General features: G+C 43.5%; 1 protein-coding gene across 1 annotated transcript in view; it reads left to right on the forward strand.

Annotated features, from left to right (window-relative positions):
• The first annotated feature begins 4866 nt into the window (after window positions 1-4866).
• The window catches only part of LOC134965351 (nicotinamide N-methyltransferase-like), a 32992-nt gene continuing 17223 nt past the window's right edge, over window positions 4867-20635 (forward strand). Inside the window, exons 1-2 of the mRNA XM_063941820.1 lie at window positions 4867-5017; window positions 14259-14466. Coding sequence (XP_063797890.1) covers window positions 4867-5017; window positions 14259-14466 — 359 coding nt within the window. The remainder of the gene's footprint in view (window positions 5018-14258; window positions 14467-20635) is intronic.

The following is a 20635-nucleotide window of genomic DNA, read 5'->3' on the forward strand; positions in this document are numbered from 1 at the left end:
GCAGATGGAACTGCACCAAACTGGATGGCTGGAGCCTGTAGTTCCACAGAGACACTGAAGCTAGGAAGTCACTGGAGACAGCTGGTTACTGGATCTGAATGCAGATGGAACTGCACCAAACTGGATGGCTGGAGCCTGTAGTTCCATAGAGACACTGAAGCTAGGAAGTCACTGGAGATAGCTGGTGACTGGATCTGAATGCAAATGGAACTGCACCAAACTGGATGGCTGGAGCCTGTAGTTCCAAGGAGTTAATACACAGGGGAATCTCTGAATACAGGAGACTAGAGCCAGGAGATGCTTGTTCACAGGATGCGACACATTGTTCAAGGCAATGATACTGAGCAGGAACTCTGAGTATATACCCCCTGGTCAGCAGGGATTGGAGTATCAAGTCATGTGAGTGCTCCAATGCTCAGGAGTGGATAGAACCAAGTCAGCTTACTGCAGGTGTCATGGCAGCACCCATACTGTGGAGATGGTGGGAATACATCGGGGTACATGCTGTATGGTGAGCGGGGTACACACTGGAGAGAGTCTCTGCACATTGCAGGCAATCATGGAACATGCTGCCAGGCAAGGAACATGACCACAGGAGGCCAGTACATCAAAGCACTGGTAAGTGACAAGATTCAAAATGCAGATTCCTGACAGGTACGCCTACTGCTGCTGTTGTTGCTGCTGGGAGTCGATCATCATCCTAGAGGGGAAGTTGGAAGACCACTTGTACTACTTCAACTAAGCAATTGACTGTCCAACAGTCCTTTTGTGAGGAAGATGAAATATGACAAGAGTCATCCTGTTGCAAAGCGTATAACTGAGGCCTTGACACTTATGTTGGTATTAGACATATGTCCGGGATCCGCCATTAGTGCAGTGGGATTTAGACAACTGATGGAGGTATTGTGTCCCCGGTCCAAATCCCATCTAGATTCCACGTCACTAGGCTAGCGATACTGAGAATGTACAGAGGCATCAGAAAAAGTGTCGCCAGTGTCCTAAAAAAATGCGGTTGTATCCAGTGTCCACTTTACCACGGACATGTGGACAAGTGGAACAGGGCAGACTATATGACTGTGACAGCCCACTGTGTAGATGTATTGCCTCCCACAGCAACAACAGCAGCTGTGGCACCAGTAACACCATCTCGCAATCCGAACTTGTTTCTAAGCAGGCTACACTATATATCACCGCTTTCCATAAGAGTCACACTGCTGACAAGCTCTTACGGAAACTGAGGGACATCATCGTGCATTGGCTTACCCCACTTAGACTCTCCTGGGGATTTGTGATATCGGACAATGCCACCAATATTGTGTGTGCATTACAACTGGGCAAATTCCAGCACGTAGTGTGTTTTGCACATACAATTAATTTGGTGGTGCAGAAATTTTTTAAAAATGACGGGTGTACAGGAGATGCTGTCGGTGGCCAAAAAAATTGTGGGCCACTTTTAACATTCTGCCACTGCGTGCCAAAGACTGGAACACCAGCAAACGCTCCTGAAGCTGCCCTGCCATCAACTGAAGCAATATGTGGTAATGAGGTGGAAGGAGCAGCAAAAGGCCATTAAATACTATACATTCACCTACGATATAGGCAAAGTGGGGGGGGGGGGGGAATGCACCTGACTCAAGCGCAGTGGAGAATAATTTCTGTCTTGTGCAAGGTACTCCAACCCTTTGAACTTGCCACACGCGAAGTCAGTTTAGGCACTGCCAGCTTGAGTCAGATCATTCCCCTCATCAGGCTTTTGCAGAAGCAGCTGAAGAAATTAAAGAAGGAGCTAAGATGGAGCGATTCCGCAAAGTATGTGGGACTTGTGGATGGAGCCCTTCATTTGCTTTGTCAGGATTCAAGGGTGGTCAATCTGTTGAAATCAGAGCACTAGATTTTGGCCACCGTGCTCGATCCTAGGTTTAAAGCCTAGGCTGTATCTCTCTTTCCGGCAGACACAACTGTGCAGAGGTGCAAAGACCTGCTGGTGAGTAAATTGTCAACTCAAGCAGCATGTGACCCGTCAACAGCTCCTCCTTCAATTTCTCCCACCACTGGGGCTGCATGGAAAAGGATAATATTTCCTAGCCTACCCGCTTGCGGTGATGCAGGGCAGTCAGGAGCAAAAGCTGACATCTGGTCCAGACTGAAGGATCTGCCCATGATTACTGACATGTCTACTGTCACTGCATATGATTCTGTCACCATTGAAAGAATGGTGGAGGATTATATGAGTGACTGCATCCAAGTAGGCATGTCAGACAGTCTGTATGTATGTATACTGGCAGGAAAAAGAGGGAATTTGGATGCCCTTGCACAAACTGGCTTTATTTTACCTAAATTGCCCCATCCTCCAGTGTGTACTCCAAAAGAATGTTTTTGTGCAGCCGGTCACCTTGTCAGCGATCGGCGTAGGAGGTTACTTCCACAAAATGTGGAGAAGATGATGTTCATCAAAATGAATTATAAATTCCTCCAGGAAGAGCTTGACAAGCAATTGTCTCCGGAAAGCACACTGGGACCTGTGATGGTGGATTCCAGTGTGGACGAATGAATACTCTGTGAGGAGGGGGATGAACACAGTGAAAGGGGTGAGGAATCAGAGGCTAAGTATAAGGTCAACATCTTGCGTCTGAAAAGCCAGTTTGTGCAAGGAGAGATTGATTGCTTCTTTTTAGGTGGGGCCCAAACAAACCAGTTATTTCAGCCACAGTCGTGTGGCAGACCCTGTCGCTGAAATGCGCGGTTTGTTAAAGTGTGCATGTCCTGTTTATACAACATAAGGGTGGGTGGGGGGGCCCAAGGACAATTCCATCTTGCACCTCTTTTTCTTCTTTGCATCATGTGCTGTTTGGGGACTATTTTTTTAAAGTGCTATCCTGTCTGACACTTCCGTATATATCCAATGGTACTGTCATATAATTCCAGTGTTACTGCCATATATGTCCAGTGGAACTGCCATATAGTTCCAGTGAAATTGCTGTATAATTCCAGCGGGAATTTTTTGTGTCGCTTGGCTTAGTCATACAGCTACCTCATTGCACCTCTTCTACATCTTTGCATGAGGTGTTGTTTGGGTCCTTTTTTATATCTGCCTTCCTGTCTGCCACTGCAGTGCCACTACTAGATGGGCCAGGTGTTTGTGTTGTCCACTTATGTTGCTTAGCTTAGTCATCCAGAAACCTTGGTGCAACCCTTTGGCCTAAAAACAATATTGTGAGGTGTGAGGTGTTCAGCATAGACTGGAAATGAGTAGAAATTAATGTTATAGAGGTTAATAATACAGTAGGATCAAAATTACCCCCAAATTCTGTGATTTTAGCTTTTTTTATTTTGTTGTTTTTAAATCATCCAGACCCAAAACCATAACACGAAAGGGTGGTTTTGGCAAAACCAATCCAAAACCAAAACACAAAAATGGAATTAGAACCAAAACACAAAACACGAAAAGTGCCAGCCGCATATCTCTAATATTAACCTCTCTAGAGAACAACCAGCCATGTTGTTCCTCCTCCGAAAACAAATCCGAGTTACAAAATACCTAAGAGTCATGAGCAAGACCCGGCCAGCCGAAGAAGATATCTGTGAAACTGAACTGTGTTTAACAATACACATCATGGGCCCAGATTATCACTCACATTAAAACACACCATACTACTTACTAATACTACAGCCTGCAGGATGATGTAGTGCCAGCCTTTTCTGTTGTGGTAATCCACTGGGTTGTCTCTGGGGGCAATAACGGATATGTGGGTCCCATCTATGGCTCCAGCACACTGAGGATAACCACGTCACAGGAAACTTTTTTTGGTATCATCCAGCTGGTCGCCTTGCGGTAAGGAGATGAAGCGGTTGTAAAGGGTTTCCAGCAATTACTGGGTCACTTCCCGCACTAGCACACACACCATCGATATGCCTAGACCGAATAAGCTGGAGATGGTGTGGTATTCCCCTAGTATTGCATGCAACATCTGATAGTGTGCCATCCACTGCTCTGGCTTATAAGCTTCCACGGTTTCCCATAAAGCTTGTCCATGCCTGCAGTCTCTGGTCCGCAATGATCGATTGGTCGTGCTGGTAAATCTCAGGGTGGATGTCATGCTGCCCAAAATCAGGGCTCTCCTCCTGCACAAATAACGACATCAAATATAAGCTCCCCTCGCCACAAATTGCCCCGTTCTCCTCTTGGCATAAGACTGTGCCAGGTAGCACAGTGCAAGCAGCTGCATCAGGCTCTCATTTGCTGTGAAAACCAACAAAAAACAGCAAGAACTCAGAATTTCAGGCTGCTCTGCAGTAACTCGTTGGCCATGGTTAAAGCAATAAAGTGAGCAGTCACCACCCACTTTTCATGACCTAATTTCTGTGTGCCATAAAAACAGTCCATTTCTTATGACACACAGTCTATTACATGGCTGACACGAGTTGTGTCTGAAAGGAGTCAACCTGGGAATAATCCTGTGCTGTGGGGGTTAGGAACTGTAACCCGGGTTTTCCCTGGTTTCACAAATCTGGGAAAAACACAGGTTTTTTAGATATTTCTGTCTGAAAGTGGTACTAATAACAAAGTGTAACTCTTTTGAGCTGAAAATGAACTAGGCCAAATTAATTCTGAACAATTTATTGACCTTAATCAGTGCGGTTAGCAATTTTGCTTAAATATTTTCAGGAGATAATTATTCTGTCACCTGCATTCCCATGACAGCTCCTGAGGCTGATAAACCATCATATGATAACACTGATATCCTGGTTACTGATGAAAATACATAACTGGGTCCTGGTGAATATACTGTACACAGATATCCTGAGCCAGTCACATATAAGAGGGAAGATGTGAGAGTCAGCCAGTCTGTGACACAGTAATACAAGATGGATTCCAGCTCACTTAAATTCTATCATGAACACGGCTTTGATTCTAGAGAACATCTGGAAACATATTTTTCTAGCCAACAAGAAATGGGATTTGGAGACGATTCAATGAAATTTCCAATGGAATGTTTACACCGTGCTTTCAGTGAGGGTATGTATATTATACTGACAGTATGTATACTATACTGACCAACTTACCCTAGTGTGAGTGATTGCATGTATACAGGCAGGGGTGTACCCAGAACTTCGTGGGCCCATGGCAACATTTTGAAGGTGCCCCCATCCCAATGCTTCTAAAGAGACATTTATCTTAAGCAGTTGTTCATTTTATGCCTTTTAATAGTGCACTAGTTCATTTTCTGTACTATAGTAGAGCCTTATTTAATGTTATCCCCCTTAGTAGTGCCCCAGTTTATTTTATGAATCGCAGTAGTGCTTAAGTTCACCCTATGTCATATTTCAGAGCTGCCAGTACACATTAAGCCGCACAGTACCCTCAATTCACATTATGATATATAGTGCTCCTTGTTCATATTGTGCCTCATTAAAGTGCCCCGATTCATATTATATAACATTAAGATGCCCTCCAGTTCAGTTTATACCACACTACAATGAACAGGTCCAGGGGCATACCTAGATATTTTTCAGGCCCCAAGGAAAAAGTTTGAAAGTACCCCAACGTACCACCCAATGGTGAAAAATTTATATAACATGTGTAACTTTGACAGGGAAGGTGGGCCCCTCTCAGCTCTGGGCCCCATAGCAGCTGCATTGCCTGCACCTATGGTAGCTATGCCCTTGTACACAGGTGTGTTAGGGAATTTAGACCACAAGGAAGATGTACTAAGCTGTGGAGAGAGATAAAGCTTCAGTCAATCAGCTCCTAACTGCCATGTAACAGGCTGTGGGGCAGATGTACTAAGCCTTGCAGAGTGATAAAGTAGAGAGAGATAAAGTGCAAACCAATGAAATCCTTATTGTTATTTTTAAAACACAGCCTGTAACTCAGCATTTAGGAGCTGATTGGCTGTTACTTTATCTCTCTCCACTTATCACTCTCCAAGTTTTAGTCTATTTGATCCACAGTTTAAAAAAATGACTGCAATATATTGGTTGGTATTTCATCTATCTCTATGTTATCTCACTCCAAGATGTAAGAGGCATTCACAGGTGCAATATTTCTACCAATATAGACTATATAGTCTGTATCGCATGAAAACATAGTGCATATCACATCATGTGTATACAGCTTGCGATGCCTATGTGCGGTCCCACAGGGTCGGTATCTCAAGAAAAAATAGACTAGACTGTGCAAGCAGGACAATTTTGAGTAGAAAGTGTACAATCTAGTATATAGTATAATCAAAATTGTATATAGTCAAAATTGTACACAGACAAAATTGCACCATGTGTACAGTCAATATCGGTGGTTTTGGGCTCCTTTGGGAAATTGCATAGGGCAAACCGGCCTTTAGCCAGAATTGCACTGCGTGTGGGCTCCTTAAGTGCCCAAACCGCACACCCTGCATCAATATAGTACACTTACTACACTTACCCCTCTGGAGTCACATGGGAGCTGGCCCTGCAGACAGAAACCACCAGGAAAACAAGGTGGTCACCATTTTATGTAGAGGTTCTATGCAGTTTAAGAGAGGAGAGGGCCCATGTGCAGTCTCTGTTTGGGCCCCCTACTTTCTTAAACAACCTAAGGTGTAGACGTGGACATTATCAGGAGACCTGACCATTTTCTATGCAGTTTCTCATGTCTCCCATTAACAACCAAGCTTTGGATTAGGAGACATGTATTGAATACTGTATACTGTAACCATCACACCAATGGAATGGAAAAGCTACGTAGGTACCATAAACTGTGTAATACCCATACATATGTATAGGCAATTTTTTTCTTTATTTAAACATACAGGGGTCCCCCTGGTTCTTATTATTCCCTTACATATGGGGAAAAATCCAAAGAGCCCACAGTATAATATAGGCTGCCCTTTAGGAGACCCTAGACAAATACACAGAAAGTGCCTGAAGAGCACGGCACTAGACTCTCACAGGAGGAGCACTCAAACTAATCTTTGTTATATTGAGGACAAGGGTCTGCTCAGAGAGAATTAGTAAAACTTAACTTTTAATGTTAAATCATAAAAGTGAGATAGGGATACGCACAAGAATTTTAAAAGGCAAAATATTTGACACACAACATTAACAAACAATGGGGGTCATTCTGACCCAATCGCACTCTGTAGTTTTTTGCAGTGGTGAGATCGGGTCAGAAATGTGCATGCACCGCAGTGCGCCGGCGCATGGCCGCCCGTCGTTGCGCTACGATCGCCTCTGCCTGATTGACAGGCAGAGGCGGTCGAGGGGCATGAGGGGGCAAAATGGCAGCGTTTGGCCGCCATTTCATGGGCGCGGTGTGGCCAATGCAGGCGTGGCTGGACCATGCGGGGAGTGGCCCGCAGCGGCTGTGTGAAGTCACATGCAGCCGCTGCGAGCCTGGGAGCGAAGTGTAGCTCCCAGCCAGCACGCTAAAGCTGCGCTGGTCGGGATCTACTCTTGAACTGCAAAGGCATCGCCGCTGTGCTATGCCTTTGCACTTCTGCGGGGGGGGGGGGGGGGCACTGACATGCGGGGCGGACTAGTCCTGTGCTGGGCATCCCTCCGTATGTCTGAGTTCATGATCATAGCTGTGCTAAATTTAGCACAGCTACGATCAACTCAGAATGACCCCCAGTGTGAGCTGCTTTCTCCTTTGACAAAGCCCTCTGGTGAAACGTACGTCAGAAGCCTTTTCCCCGTCGTCCCAGCTATCTGCGCAGAGCAGGGGAGCCCGTCTCACAGGTTCCGTATACAGTCTCCTAGTCCTCCGTGACTATGAAGCCTATGCTGTTAACTAAGGGCTAATGTTAGATGCAGCTACAAACTCATCTATCTGAGCACCTTAAGCAGGCATAATCACCTCTTATATGCATAAGTACACTGGGCAGAAAGCTATAGAATATATGTGGTATACCATGGCTTTCTAGTTCAAGAACCTATGCTGATATAACCCACAGCAGTGACTGGCAATTTGATACAATTGTACTTTATTCTATCCTTGTGACCAATATATATATATATATATATATATAATATATGGTTTGAACATTAAGGCACCTGCTTTTATGCAATATAAAGACTGATTTACTGTAACAATCTCTGCTAAAGTTATACACTATTTAGCTTATCCAGTAGGATAAATCTTTTGTGTATATTGAATCTGCTGCTACTTTAAAGGCAATAGAACACAACACGCCTCACAGTGGCAATAACGTACAGGACATTACACTTTTCCTTTATGTCTCAGCAATAATGTATTACATAATGATACACTAATTGGTGAATGGATACAATTGTATCAATATTTTTTCTGTGAAACTTATACTGTATTCATGAGTCACTTAACAACAACAACCAGGGGTGTGATTTAATACAATGTTTATGCCTACAAAATTCTTTTGATGTGCAATTGTTGCAGATGACGTTAATTGAATCTCATTAGCAGGGCATCACCTCTATGCATTAAATGGGTTATCCTCTTTCAACAGCAGGCCATAAATCATGTTCACCTAACTTGCTGCAATTTATCTAGCCATTTAATCACAATACTATTTTTCTTCGCCTAAATAAGCCAATTATACTTTGCACTTCTATCACAGGGGCCTTGCTGTGTAGTAGTTCTCTCATCGGCTGTGCTGGCTTTTTGCTATCAGCCGACAGCAGAAACGAAAATTCACATGCAAAGACCTAGGTGATTCATCTATTTTTCCATTGGCTGGTGCCAGAACGGATCTCTCACCTCGCATTCGATGCACCAGCAGATGTGGGGCAGCAGATGCTGGAAGCCACTTTCTCAAAGCCATGCCTGCACTTTTTCCATTTTAAATATCTAATACACAGGTTCTCAAACTCAGTCCTCAGGACCCCATACGGTAAATGTTTTGCAGGTCTCCTCACAGAATCACAAGTGAAATAATTAGCTCCACCTGTGGACCTTTCGAAATGTGTCAGTGAGTAATTAATACACCTGTGCACCTGCTGGGTTACCTGCAAAACATGCACTGTGTGGGGTCCCGAGGACCGAGTTTGAGAACCTATGATCTAATATAAAAGGTGGACAGTCATACTTGTGATATAACATTAATATACTAAAAAATAAGGTGCACAGTCGTACCTGTGATAGAGCATTATTATATTGCAAATTTTTGGAAACTGTGATTCTTTTACATTGTGTGTTAATGTTGTGTGTCAAATATTTCACCTTTTAAAATTCTTGTGCGTATCCCTATCTCACTTTTATGATTTAACATTAAAAGTTAGGTTTTACTAATTCTCTCTGAACAGACCCTTGTCCTCAATATAACAAAGATCAGTTTGAGTGTTCCCCCTATGAGAGTCTAGTGCCGTGCTCTTCAGGCACTTTCTGCATATTTGTCTATGGTTTTTACTCTTAGGTAGCACCCCAAATATCCTTACATATTCCGGAACACATCTAAGAACTTCCAGATACATGAATGTTAGAGATGAATATGGGTCACTGATCATGACACACTGATTTAATATATTGAGCTTGTGCGGCTGGCAAACCTGTAGCTTTAAACTTTAGGTGACCCTGTCAGCCTTGGACAGAGACATTTGGCGCCATTAAAGTAGATCTATCTTCCCCTCAGGCCAGCAACAGCCAAGCATGGGAAGATAGTCCACTACTGATTGGACCCCCCCCCCCCAGGATGCAGGGCAAAAGACACCTGGAGTGGTTTTTTGCTGGGGCTAGGGGACCAGTTAGGACCCAAGGCAGGGCAGGTTCTAGGAGTTAGGGATCCATATAAGCGGGACCCCAGCGTGAGAGGAAGCATTTGGCCAGGACTGTATTGCTGAATATGTGGAGCAGCCGACCTGCGGAATTGGAGCGATGATTGAAGGACTTACAGGACCAAAGATCCGGGAACCAGAGCAAAGCTACAAAGAAGAAGTGGATCATGTGTTGTGGTGGATGACGGCATCAGGAAGGACTTCACAGAGGAGGAGAACTGCCTGTGGAGGTGCCTGATGGTGTGGAGTGGACAGCGGTGCTTCATCGCTGAAAACTCGGGGAGAAGAAGGACCAGACGTGTGGCCAAAGACCCAGCAGAGATCCCAACCAGCAGCACCAGATGCCATTCAGCCAAGGAAGAGAGGACCTGTAGTTGACGGGTGCACGAGCACCATGGAGGAAACCCAATACCCCTTGTAGTAGGACCGCTGGAGGACCCTTGGGAGACGGAAGAGGCCAAGGTCCCAGAGAACACCCAGGGATGCAGCAGACTACAACGAAAGAGTGCATCTTCGGTGCAGTGCTCAGCATCCCGGGTGGCACTGAAGTCGGGTTCGGTTCCAAGGTGGCAGAAGAACCGCAGCATGTGGTGAGACCCTGATTGCTTTTCTGCTGCCAAACTCTGCCCCTGTATCCCTTACGCTGCACCACTATGCATTGAGGGTTTAAGGGGGTAGGCTACCCTAAATTCCATCACCTATCCCTTGTTAATTTTAAATAGAGGGTAGGCTTCCCTATATTGTGCCCCCGGATTTACCCTTTCCACAGCATAAACTCTGCATTGGGGTAAAAGTAAATAAAGGGGGATAGGCTGCCCTCAATCTGTGGCCCCACATTTTTTTCCTACAAGACTAATTAAAGGGGGTTGGTCTCCTCTTCGTTCCCTCAGCCCAGTATTTGCAGACATTACTATGGGGGTAGGGGTGTGTACCCTCCTTGGTAATTACTGCTGAAGTATTGCAAAAGTGATTTTTTTTTTGTTAAGCTCTCTCAGAGGCAATGTGTTTTATGCTAATGAATGCCATTCATTTGAACTGTTGTTATAGCTTGTGCTTAGAAATGGAGTGTACAGGGGATTGTGTAATACTGGTTTATTATTGATTGCTTATGCAAGCTCCACCCAGCAGTGTCAGTTAAAGCTTATATACCTGTGTGCTTACTACTACAAAGGCGGGCTCATTATTGACTGCTTATACAAGCTCCGCCCAGAAATGTCTGTTAAAGCTTATACCTATGTGCTTATTGCTACAAATGCTGGGTTATTATTGATTGTCTATGCAAGCTCTGCCCAGCAGTGTCAGTTAAAGCTTATATACCTGTGTGCTTACTACTACAAAGGCGGGCTCATTATTGACTGCTTATGCAAGCTCCGCCCAGAAATGTCTGTTAAAGCTTATACCTATGTGCTTATTACTACAAATGCTGGGTTATTATTGATTGTCTATGCAAGCTTCGCCCAGCAGTGTTAGTTAAAGCTTATATACTTGTTCACACAACTTACCTGCCCATTTGTTATTGCTGGTTATATGAGACTGTGCTATCTAAAGACAACGCCTGCTTGCTTACCTATTCCCTCAAGTTACCAGCGTATTTGTTATTGATGGTTATACGAGACTGTGCAACCTATGGACAACGCCAGCTTGCTTACCTGTTCCCGCAACTCACCTGTCTATTTGTTATTGCTGGTTATATGAGACTGTGCTACGACAACGCCAACTTGCTTACCTGTTCCCGCAACTTACCTGCCTATTTGTCATTGCTGGTTATACGGCACTGTGCTATCTAAAGACAACCCCAGCTTATTTTCAAATTTCCAGTTGTGCATGTAAACAAAGAATTCTAAACAACATTTTACATACTCTGTCATGTCACCTTTATTATTGTGATTTCTTATAGTGTGCTACAGCACAATTGTATTGTATCTATTGCTGGTCATTCTGTGTCTGCTCAAGTAAGGGGAATTTTATGCTTGCTTCTCTGTTATGGTGTGCTGATAACAATAAAATTTCCGAAGTTCAGCAGCTGTGGCTTTAAAATTCAAAACACCTTCAGATCGGGGTGTTACAACTGCACCTGTGGAAAATCATCAGTATGTTAAAACTGCAGTTTTATGGGCACAAAGGAATCCTCATCCAATCAGGGTCGTCTTATCAGCAGTGTAGGCCCCTGTGCCCAACAATGCACTGGGATCCCCACCCATCCTCCAGCAGTAGGGGTGGGGGGTGCTGTCAGTGACAGCTTTGATATTCAATAGTTGGTAGGGTGTGTTCTATCTTCCACTTAGCATGTAAGACCTGGAGCAGTAATTTCTGCTAATTAATCCTTTACTGCACAGATGGTGGGAGATGGGGCAGGAGGGAGAACACTAAACTGTAGAAGTGGCCATTGGACTGAATGAAGGGGCCCTGGTACATGACTACTAGGGTGGTAGAGGGTGTTTAATATGCAGGGGAGGGTTGGATAGTGTAGTAGGCTTAATATTCATAATTTTCTGGTGGGAGGGCAGCTTGCTTGACTGCAGATATCTCCAGTTTCTGGAAATAGATTTCTTAACTTTCAAAAAATCTAAGTAAAAAAAAAAGTCAGACAGAACCTGAGATATCTGGCTGGGAAGAGCACATAACAGGCTCAGATGGGGACTACTGCTTTGAAATCAGATATCTCCTGTTACCTACTGACGATTTTCAAAAATCTGGTACCCCTGGGAAAAGGGGACCCTCAGCTATCAGCGTTAGGCCCTTAAAATTATTGAAAGGAGGCATGTGAAAGGAATGTCCTCTGTACTCACCTGAGCACCTGCCTGAAAGAAGTCTGCAAAATTCCTGCCAGGACAATTATAGGGACACAGACACAGAAACATAACAGAAAATAATATTGTCAGCTGTGGTATTGCTGAGCCACAGAAATGGCAGCGCTGTACATTCTAATATAGTTGTGCTCAATGTCTGCAGTGCTGTCAGCTGTGTCGGTGATTCAGCAGTCATCCAATGACAATCAATGGTCATGTCACTGCCCTCATCATACTGTACTGTTTTTGTGCCTGCCTTGTAGATGTTGGAAATTGGACAGTATGTTCTTGCATTTGCATGACCATGCGCTACCGTACTCTTTTACAGCTTGTGCAGTGCCTAGGGTGGGATGCATCAAGTATTGCATTTTGCATGCAATGCATCCTGCCACTCTGCAAACATGATGGTATTTACTAATGCCATATGCTTAAAGAAAATCCCAAAGGATAGCTCTCTCAGTAAGAGCTGTCTTATGTGATAGAAGGACTACCGTATTTATGACCCAAGAGTCCTATCTGCACTTGTGTCGGAAAATGCACTCACTGCTGGTTGTGCTGGGTATCCTCTCAAAGGGAAAATGCGAGGAAAAGGGAAAATCACATAGGCTTCCATTAGGTAATACCATATAAAGATGGCGCTACCTACTGGGTCCACATTTCGCAATATATTGCATTCCAGAGCATAGTGCATGTATCTCATTCCAGAGCTTGGTGCCCATAGGATGTGTCCACAGGGTGTGCCCAGCATTAATCTACCTGTTCCCTCGGCACTATTTTGTAACATTGTGCCATACTTACCTTCTCTCCAGGAAGTTGCAGGAGACTCCCAATTTTTCTGGTAGTCCCCGGCATCCCTGGAAGAGTGAGTACTCCTCCAGCATCCCGCACACTTCCTCTCTTAAACCTCCCCTACTTTTACGGCTCTGCTAAGTAGGGGGTCAATATAGTGCAAGTGTCTAAAGAGTCTGTGTACAGTAGGTGTTACGCACAAGAGAGCATACATGCTGGGTAAGTATACCCAGTGGGCAAGGTATGTATGTATTGAATAAAAGCTCACGAGCTCCTGATTCTCAGTTGGATCCTGCAGCATCCATGCCTGTGTTATTTGCTGGTTTTGCTTGTGCGACTTTTTGCAGACTACGCTACAAACCCTTCCCTGGTGTACAGCCTTGTACTAAATGTATAATGACTAAGAAGTCCAATAGTGATTTCATTTATCATAACAACTGTGAACATTATTGAAATCTGCAGTAAGTGTGCATTTCTTCTAAGAGTTTACATTATGGCACATTATGGTCTGTAAATGTCTGTGTGTTTTGTTAGTGTAGGTGACCCCAGATACTGATAATGCTGCTCAAATAACTACTTACATTCCTCATACTTTACAAGAAAGGAGCAACAGGTAGGTGGTGAGGCATTTACTTATCTGTAACATGACATTAAAGAATGATGCATAGAAGGGTTGGGTATGAAATCCTGGCAGCCACAATCCCAACATTCAAGATGCCAACAGCTGCATCCCAATGGTCAAATTCCCACAACCTAACCCTAACCTCTCCGACCCCTGAAGACTAACCCTAACCCTCCCCCTCCTTCCTAACCCTAACCCCAGTACTAACCGTCTGGATCCGTCTGGATTATGACAGTTGAGATTCTGACTGTCAGGATCCTGACAACATCCCATATAGAATAGATGCTACGTAATATATTACACTCTGTAATCACTGTAATCTTTCCCTGCAGGTCACATTAAGGGAGACCTTTTGATTGACATCAGTGCTGGATCTTTCATTCATCATCTCTATACAGCCAGTGGATATTTCAAACAGATCCTTGTGCTGAAGTGCTCTGAGCAATGTATTATGGAGCTGAACAAATGGATTAATACACATACAGGAGCGTTTGATTGGTCTCACATAATGGAATATATGAAATGCCTAGAAGGAAACAGGTAACGTATCTTCCAAAACATCTATCCAGAGTAACCCCAGTGTCAGTACACAGTAAACTATTCCAAATGCTCTACATGCCAAGACTGAAGCATGGAGTTTTCATTGGGTTTCATTTAGCCTGGGCTGAATTTTTTTTCTGTCGTCCACTACAGCTGCAGCCACGCATATAATGTCTACAACTGTCATAGTTGCGCTCGTGGACCAACCTGCGTATTTAGCCACCCCATTCTCTGCAAATGGGGCACATGTGCATCTAAGCGCACATTCCCCATTTGCAGTTAATATGTGCGCACATGGTCACGTCTAACAAGGTGTGACTATGCTGAGTTTTATAAACAATGAGTGTGGCTACAGCTGTACATGCCATGGTCTGTGGGTACATGTAGTTCAGTACACTTAGGTAATAATACTGCACCCCTTACTGTTTGATTCTTTTGTTAAATCTACTTGCCCAAATCCCTGGGTTTCAATTTCATTCATCACCTAAATCTATATGGATTCTTCTCTCCTGATGTGGAGCCACAGGTAAAAAGCAAATAAAAAACCCTTAGTGGGGGACATGAACTTGCTCTTGGTGGAATACAGACATGAAATGATCAAATGATCCTTGTAGAACATAACCAACCAGGCACAAGTCTGGCTGCAGTATGGGAAACCATTCTATTGGCTGTATGTTTTTGACCTTTAATGGTCAATGAATGAGCATATTATGAAGTCAGATCAATGTAAAGGCTGGTGTCTACTTTTACAGTTGGGATGCATTAGTGGGAACCAGTATATGAGGAAAGGATATGGGGCCCGATTCAGACTTGATTGCCGTTGTGCAAAATCACACAGCGTACGATTATGGAACAACTGTGCATGCGTATGCGCAATTTTCCAGCCTTTATTTATTTCTGCATTGAGGTCTCTGTCCAATCCATTAAAAACAATAATAATATTCCAGGGTGTTTCCTAGGGTGAATCAAAGAAACAGGTAAAGGATCCAGAGAGATCCATTGTGACAGTATTGTCTTTTTAGTGGTAGCTGCCAATTTTATTAAAAATAATCGATTACCTTTGGAATGGTGTATTCTTTGGAGTAAATGCTCCCAAAAACCCATGTTTTATCAATTGTGAATTAAAGCTGTTGTTGGTTCCTTATATAATCTTTGAGGTTGAGCCAGGGAAGGTTAATTCCTCCTAATTCCTTCTTTTGTTGCAATTTATAAAGGGATATTTGAGGTCTTTTATCTGCCCAGATAAATTTTGTTAAAGCTTTATTCAAAGTATCTATGGCACATTTGGGCAGGATCACAGGGAGCATCTGTAAAACATAGAGGAATCTTGGGAAGCATATAATTTTATATAAGTGACATCTGCCCGTATATGTTAAAGGAAGATGAGCCCAGTGTGCCATATCAGTAAATGCTTTCGAAAATAGGGGCCCGTAATTGAGATCAGAGAGTTGCGAAGGATGGGAAAGGATTTTAACACCTAGGTACGTAAGACAATCGTGGGATGTACAGCAAAATGGAAAGGATGTACCCCACCCCAAATATGCTTGAGGAAAGAAGGATAGTGCCTCAGTTTTGTAATAAATCATATTAAATCAAGCTATTAACTCAAAAGAGTTAACCGAGGCACTGCTGTTTTTGGATTTGCAAAATAGAGTAGAAGATCATCAGCTGAAAACTTGATCTCAGAGTGGGCTATCTGAATGCCCCGCCATCAAGATTCCTTGACAACATGTCTTAGAATGGGGTCTAGAGCTAGATTAAATAAGAGGGGGGAAAGGGGGCAGCCCTGTTTAGTGCCTTTTAATGAAAACAAAAGGGGTGTGTATTTAAAGCATTAATAGTCAGAAAGGCTTTAGGTTGATAATAAAGTGTGCTAAATATATGTATAAAGTCTGGGCCAAAACCTTGAAAATGAAAAGTGCGAGTCAGGTGAGCCCAAGAGACACGATCAAATGCCTTTATCAGTATCACAATTCGTGGCCTTGGTGTGTTCTCAGCATGGCAACTAAAAGCGTACGTACATTATGCACTGATTCTTAATAAAGCCTGTTTGTGCGGGATGTAAAAGTTTAGGTAAAATAAACTGAAGACGTGTGGCCATAAATTTTGTAAATATTTTAAAGTCTTGGGGCCCTAATTCAGATCTAATTGCAGCAGCAAATTTGTTAGCCGTTGGGCAAAACCATGTGCACTGCAGGGGGGGTTGATATAACATGTGCAGATAGAGTTAGATTTGGGTGGGGTGTGTTCAATCTGGAATCGAAATTGCAGTGTAAAAATAAAGCAGCCAGTATTTAAACATAGAAACATAAAATGTGACGGCAGAGAATAACCACTTGGCCCATCTAGTCTGCCCCTTTTTTTTTAACCATATTTTTTATCTCAAACCTTATTTGATCCTTATTTATTTGTAAGGATATCCTTATGTCTATCCCATGCATGCTTAAATTGCTAAACTGTCTTAGCCTCTACCACCAGTGATAGGAGTCTGTTCCACTTTTCCACTACCCTTTCTGTGAAGTCATTTTTCCTCAAATTACCCCTGAACCTCCCCCCCTCCAGTCTCAGTGCATGTCCTTATGTCCAATTGCTTCTCTTCATTTGGAGAATGTTTCCCTCCTGGACTTTGTTAAAACCCTTGATATATTTGAAAGTTTCTATCATGTCCTCCCTTTCCCTTCTCTGCTCCAAACTATACATATTGAGGTTTCTTAGTCTGTCTGGGCATGTTTTGTGATGTAGGACATGCACCATTTTAGTTGCCCTTCTTTGTACAGTCTATAATGTATTACTATCCTTTTCAAGATATGTCCTCCAGAATTGAACACAGTATTCTAGATGAGGCCGTACCAATGACATATACAGTGGCATTATTACTTCTTTCTGCTGCTGCTGATTCCTCTCCCAATACATCCAAGCATCTGACTAGCTTTCCTCATATCTTTGTTACATTGCTTACCTACCTTTAAGTCACCTGAAATAGTGACTCCTATATCCCTTTCCTCCTCAGTAGTTCCCAGTGTAGTGCCATTAATACTATATTTACCCATTGGATTTTTGAGACCCAAGTGCATCATTTTGCATTTTTTGGCATTAAACTGTAATTGCCACACTCTTGACCATTCCTCTAGTCTACCTAGATCCTCAATTTTTTTTACTCCCACCTGGGGGTATATTTACTAAGGTGCTGAATTATTTTGAATCCATTTGAGTTCCGTTTTGTACTCTAAGGTGGTGATTCCGAGTTGTTCGCTCGCTAGCTGCTTTTAGCAGCATTGCACACGCTAAGCCGCCGCCTACTGGGAGTGTATCTTAGCATAGCAGAATTGCAAACAAAAGCTTCGCTATTTTTCTCATAACGATTACCCCGCAGTTTCTGAGTAGCTCCAGACTTACTCAGCCATTCCGACCAGCTCAGTCCTTTTCGTTCCTGGTTTGACGTCACAAACACACCCAGCGTTCGCCCAGCCACTCCCCCGTTTATCCAGCCACTCCCGCGTTTTGGAACTCGAATGCCTGCGTTTTTCCGCACACTCCCATAAAACGTCCAGTTTCCGCCCAGAAACACCCACTTCCTGTCAATCACACTGCGATCACCACAGCGATGAAAAAGCTTCGTAATACCGTGAGTAAAATACCTAACTTTCGTGTAAAATAACTAAGCGCATGCGCTCTGCGAACTTTGCGCTTGCGCAGTTAGCAAATAATCGCAGTATAGCGAAAATCAGCAACGAGCGAACAACTCGGAATCACCCCCTCAGTGGCATCTTGGGAGTTTACTAACCAAGAAAGTCGTCCGTGTTTGTTGCATTCGTATTTTTTTACACATCCGTGATCACATATATGAATGGATAGACCATCGGTCAAACACGTCTGTTATCTAGTACAACTCTGGAATTTACTAAAAATTCGTATTCTCAATCACTGCCGACAATAGCCAAACACTGCTGGGAAAGTATAGAATTCGTTAAAAAAAGGAGATTTCAAATAGAACTGCTTTTTGCTGGCGTGTTCAGATAGTCATGCATGGATCAGTGAGATCCATGCATGATTCTCTGTGGAAAGGGGACGGAAATAGTTAAAAAAAAATGCGTGGAGTCCCCCTCTTAAGCATAACCAGCCTCGGGCTCTTTGAGCCTGTCCTGGTTGTTTTAAATACCATGGAAACATTGACTGGGGTCCCCCATATTTAGACAAACAACACCGGGCTCTTGGGCTGTCCCTGGTTCGGAAAATATGGGGACAAAAGAAGTAGGGATCCCCTGTATTTTTAAAACCAGCACAGGACTCCACTAGCCAGAGAGTTAATGCCACAGCCGGGGGAAACTTTTATTCTGGTCCCTGCGGCCGTGGCATTAATCCCCAAACTAGTCACTTCTGGTCAGGGTTCCCTGGAGGAGTGGGGACCCCTTAAATCAAGGGGTCCCCCCTCCAGGCACCCCAGGACCAGTGGTGAAGCCTAAGGCTATCCCCCCATCCCTGCACAACAGTGACAGGCATCGTTGCCTAGCGATGGGATAGTGCAAAACATCCAAACATACGGGCGTTCGCAAGGAGATTGACAGGAAGAGGCCATTTGTGGGTGGCAACTGACCACGAGTGTTTCTCAGGAGTGTCCGGAAAAACTCATGAGGGCTCAGGTGTTTTGAGGGAGCATGTCTGACGTCAGCTCCGGCCACGATCAGCAGGATTACATCGCAGCAGCTGAGTAAATCCTGGGCTGTGCAGAAACTGCACAAACTGATTTTTGTGCTGCTCTGCTAACGAAGTGATCACACACTTAACACAGTGATTTCCCCCTGTAGGCGGCAACTATCTGATCGCAGGGCAGCCAAAAACACAGCCCAGTGATCAGATCTGAATTACCTGCTTAGTAAGGTAAGGGAGAATTTGCGGAGAAAGAAGTTTATAGTATGCCAAAGAGAACCCATCAGGTCCAGGTGTCTTAGCTGTGGGCAATGATTTAATGACTAATTCTATTTCCTTATCAGTGATTGAGGAAAGTAAATATTCCCTGTCATCATTGCTGAGTTTAGGGAGTCCCGGCTGAGCCATAAAATCCAAACCTGCCATTGGAGAAGCTGGAGGGGCTTGATACAAATTTTCAAAAAAGGAGAGGAATTCTTCACTAATACTATCTGGGTGGGTAGTGATCTATCCCTGTGAATTTCGAATTGCAATTATGGGTTTATTAACTGTAAAAGATTTCACCAAATTCACTAATAGTTTTCCCGGTCTATTATCCCATTTGAATTATTTATTTCTTTGGAAATTCAAGTTCATATCAGCTTGTTCAGTGCATAGGTCGTCATATAAAGACTTGCCATCTCTGTAAGAGGACCTATTGGTTTCAGTAGGATGTGCCAACAAGGCAGAGTAAGCGGATGTTACTGTAGTAGCAGCTAAGGTGAAGCTGTCCCTGAGTTTCCTTTTTTTACTGGACACATATGACAAAACATGCCCCCGTAACACTGGTTTAGAAGCCTGCCAAAATAGATTAGTATCACCCTCATGGACCAAATTATCTATAGTATAATTCCAGAAGGTCTGAGATAATGATTTTTAAAATCAGTAGAATGTGCAAGATAATCTGGAAATCTCCAATTAACAGAAGCACGGGTATTTAATTTGATGGTCAACCAAATCGGGGCATGATCCAATACCAGAATATCAGCAATAACAGCATCTTTTATATGATGCAGGAGAGTGTGAGATATTAGCCAATAATCTAAAATTGTAGGGGTTAGGAAAAAAGGAGTATTCTCTAGACACTGGGTGTAGATATCGCCGTGGGTCCAATAGTTGCAATGAGTCAATTAACAGAGAAAGAGATGGTGGGGTGTTAATCCCATGACCTATTTGTCTGGGGCCTCCAGATGCATCTAAAGAAGAGTCTAGAGGGACATTAAGGTCTCCACCCACGATCAGAGACCCTTCCACCCAAGTCTGTAACTTTGCATAAACATCAGATAAAAAGGTAGCATTAGGACACATGGGAGCATACAGGCAAAAATGAAAGTCTCTTCTTCTATGGTTACTTTCAAAAATAGGAATTTACCATCCTGATCTATCCACTCATCTTTAATGGTATAATTAAGTGAGGTACTAAACACCAACAGCACTCCACGTGATTTGGTGGTAAAAGAACCACTGTGAAATTCCCTCATCC

Source organism: Pseudophryne corroboree, chromosome 10 (assembly GCF_028390025.1).
Source record: "Pseudophryne corroboree isolate aPseCor3 chromosome 10, aPseCor3.hap2, whole genome shotgun sequence".
In the NCBI taxonomy this organism is placed as follows: domain Eukaryota; kingdom Metazoa; phylum Chordata; class Amphibia; order Anura; family Myobatrachidae; genus Pseudophryne; species Pseudophryne corroboree.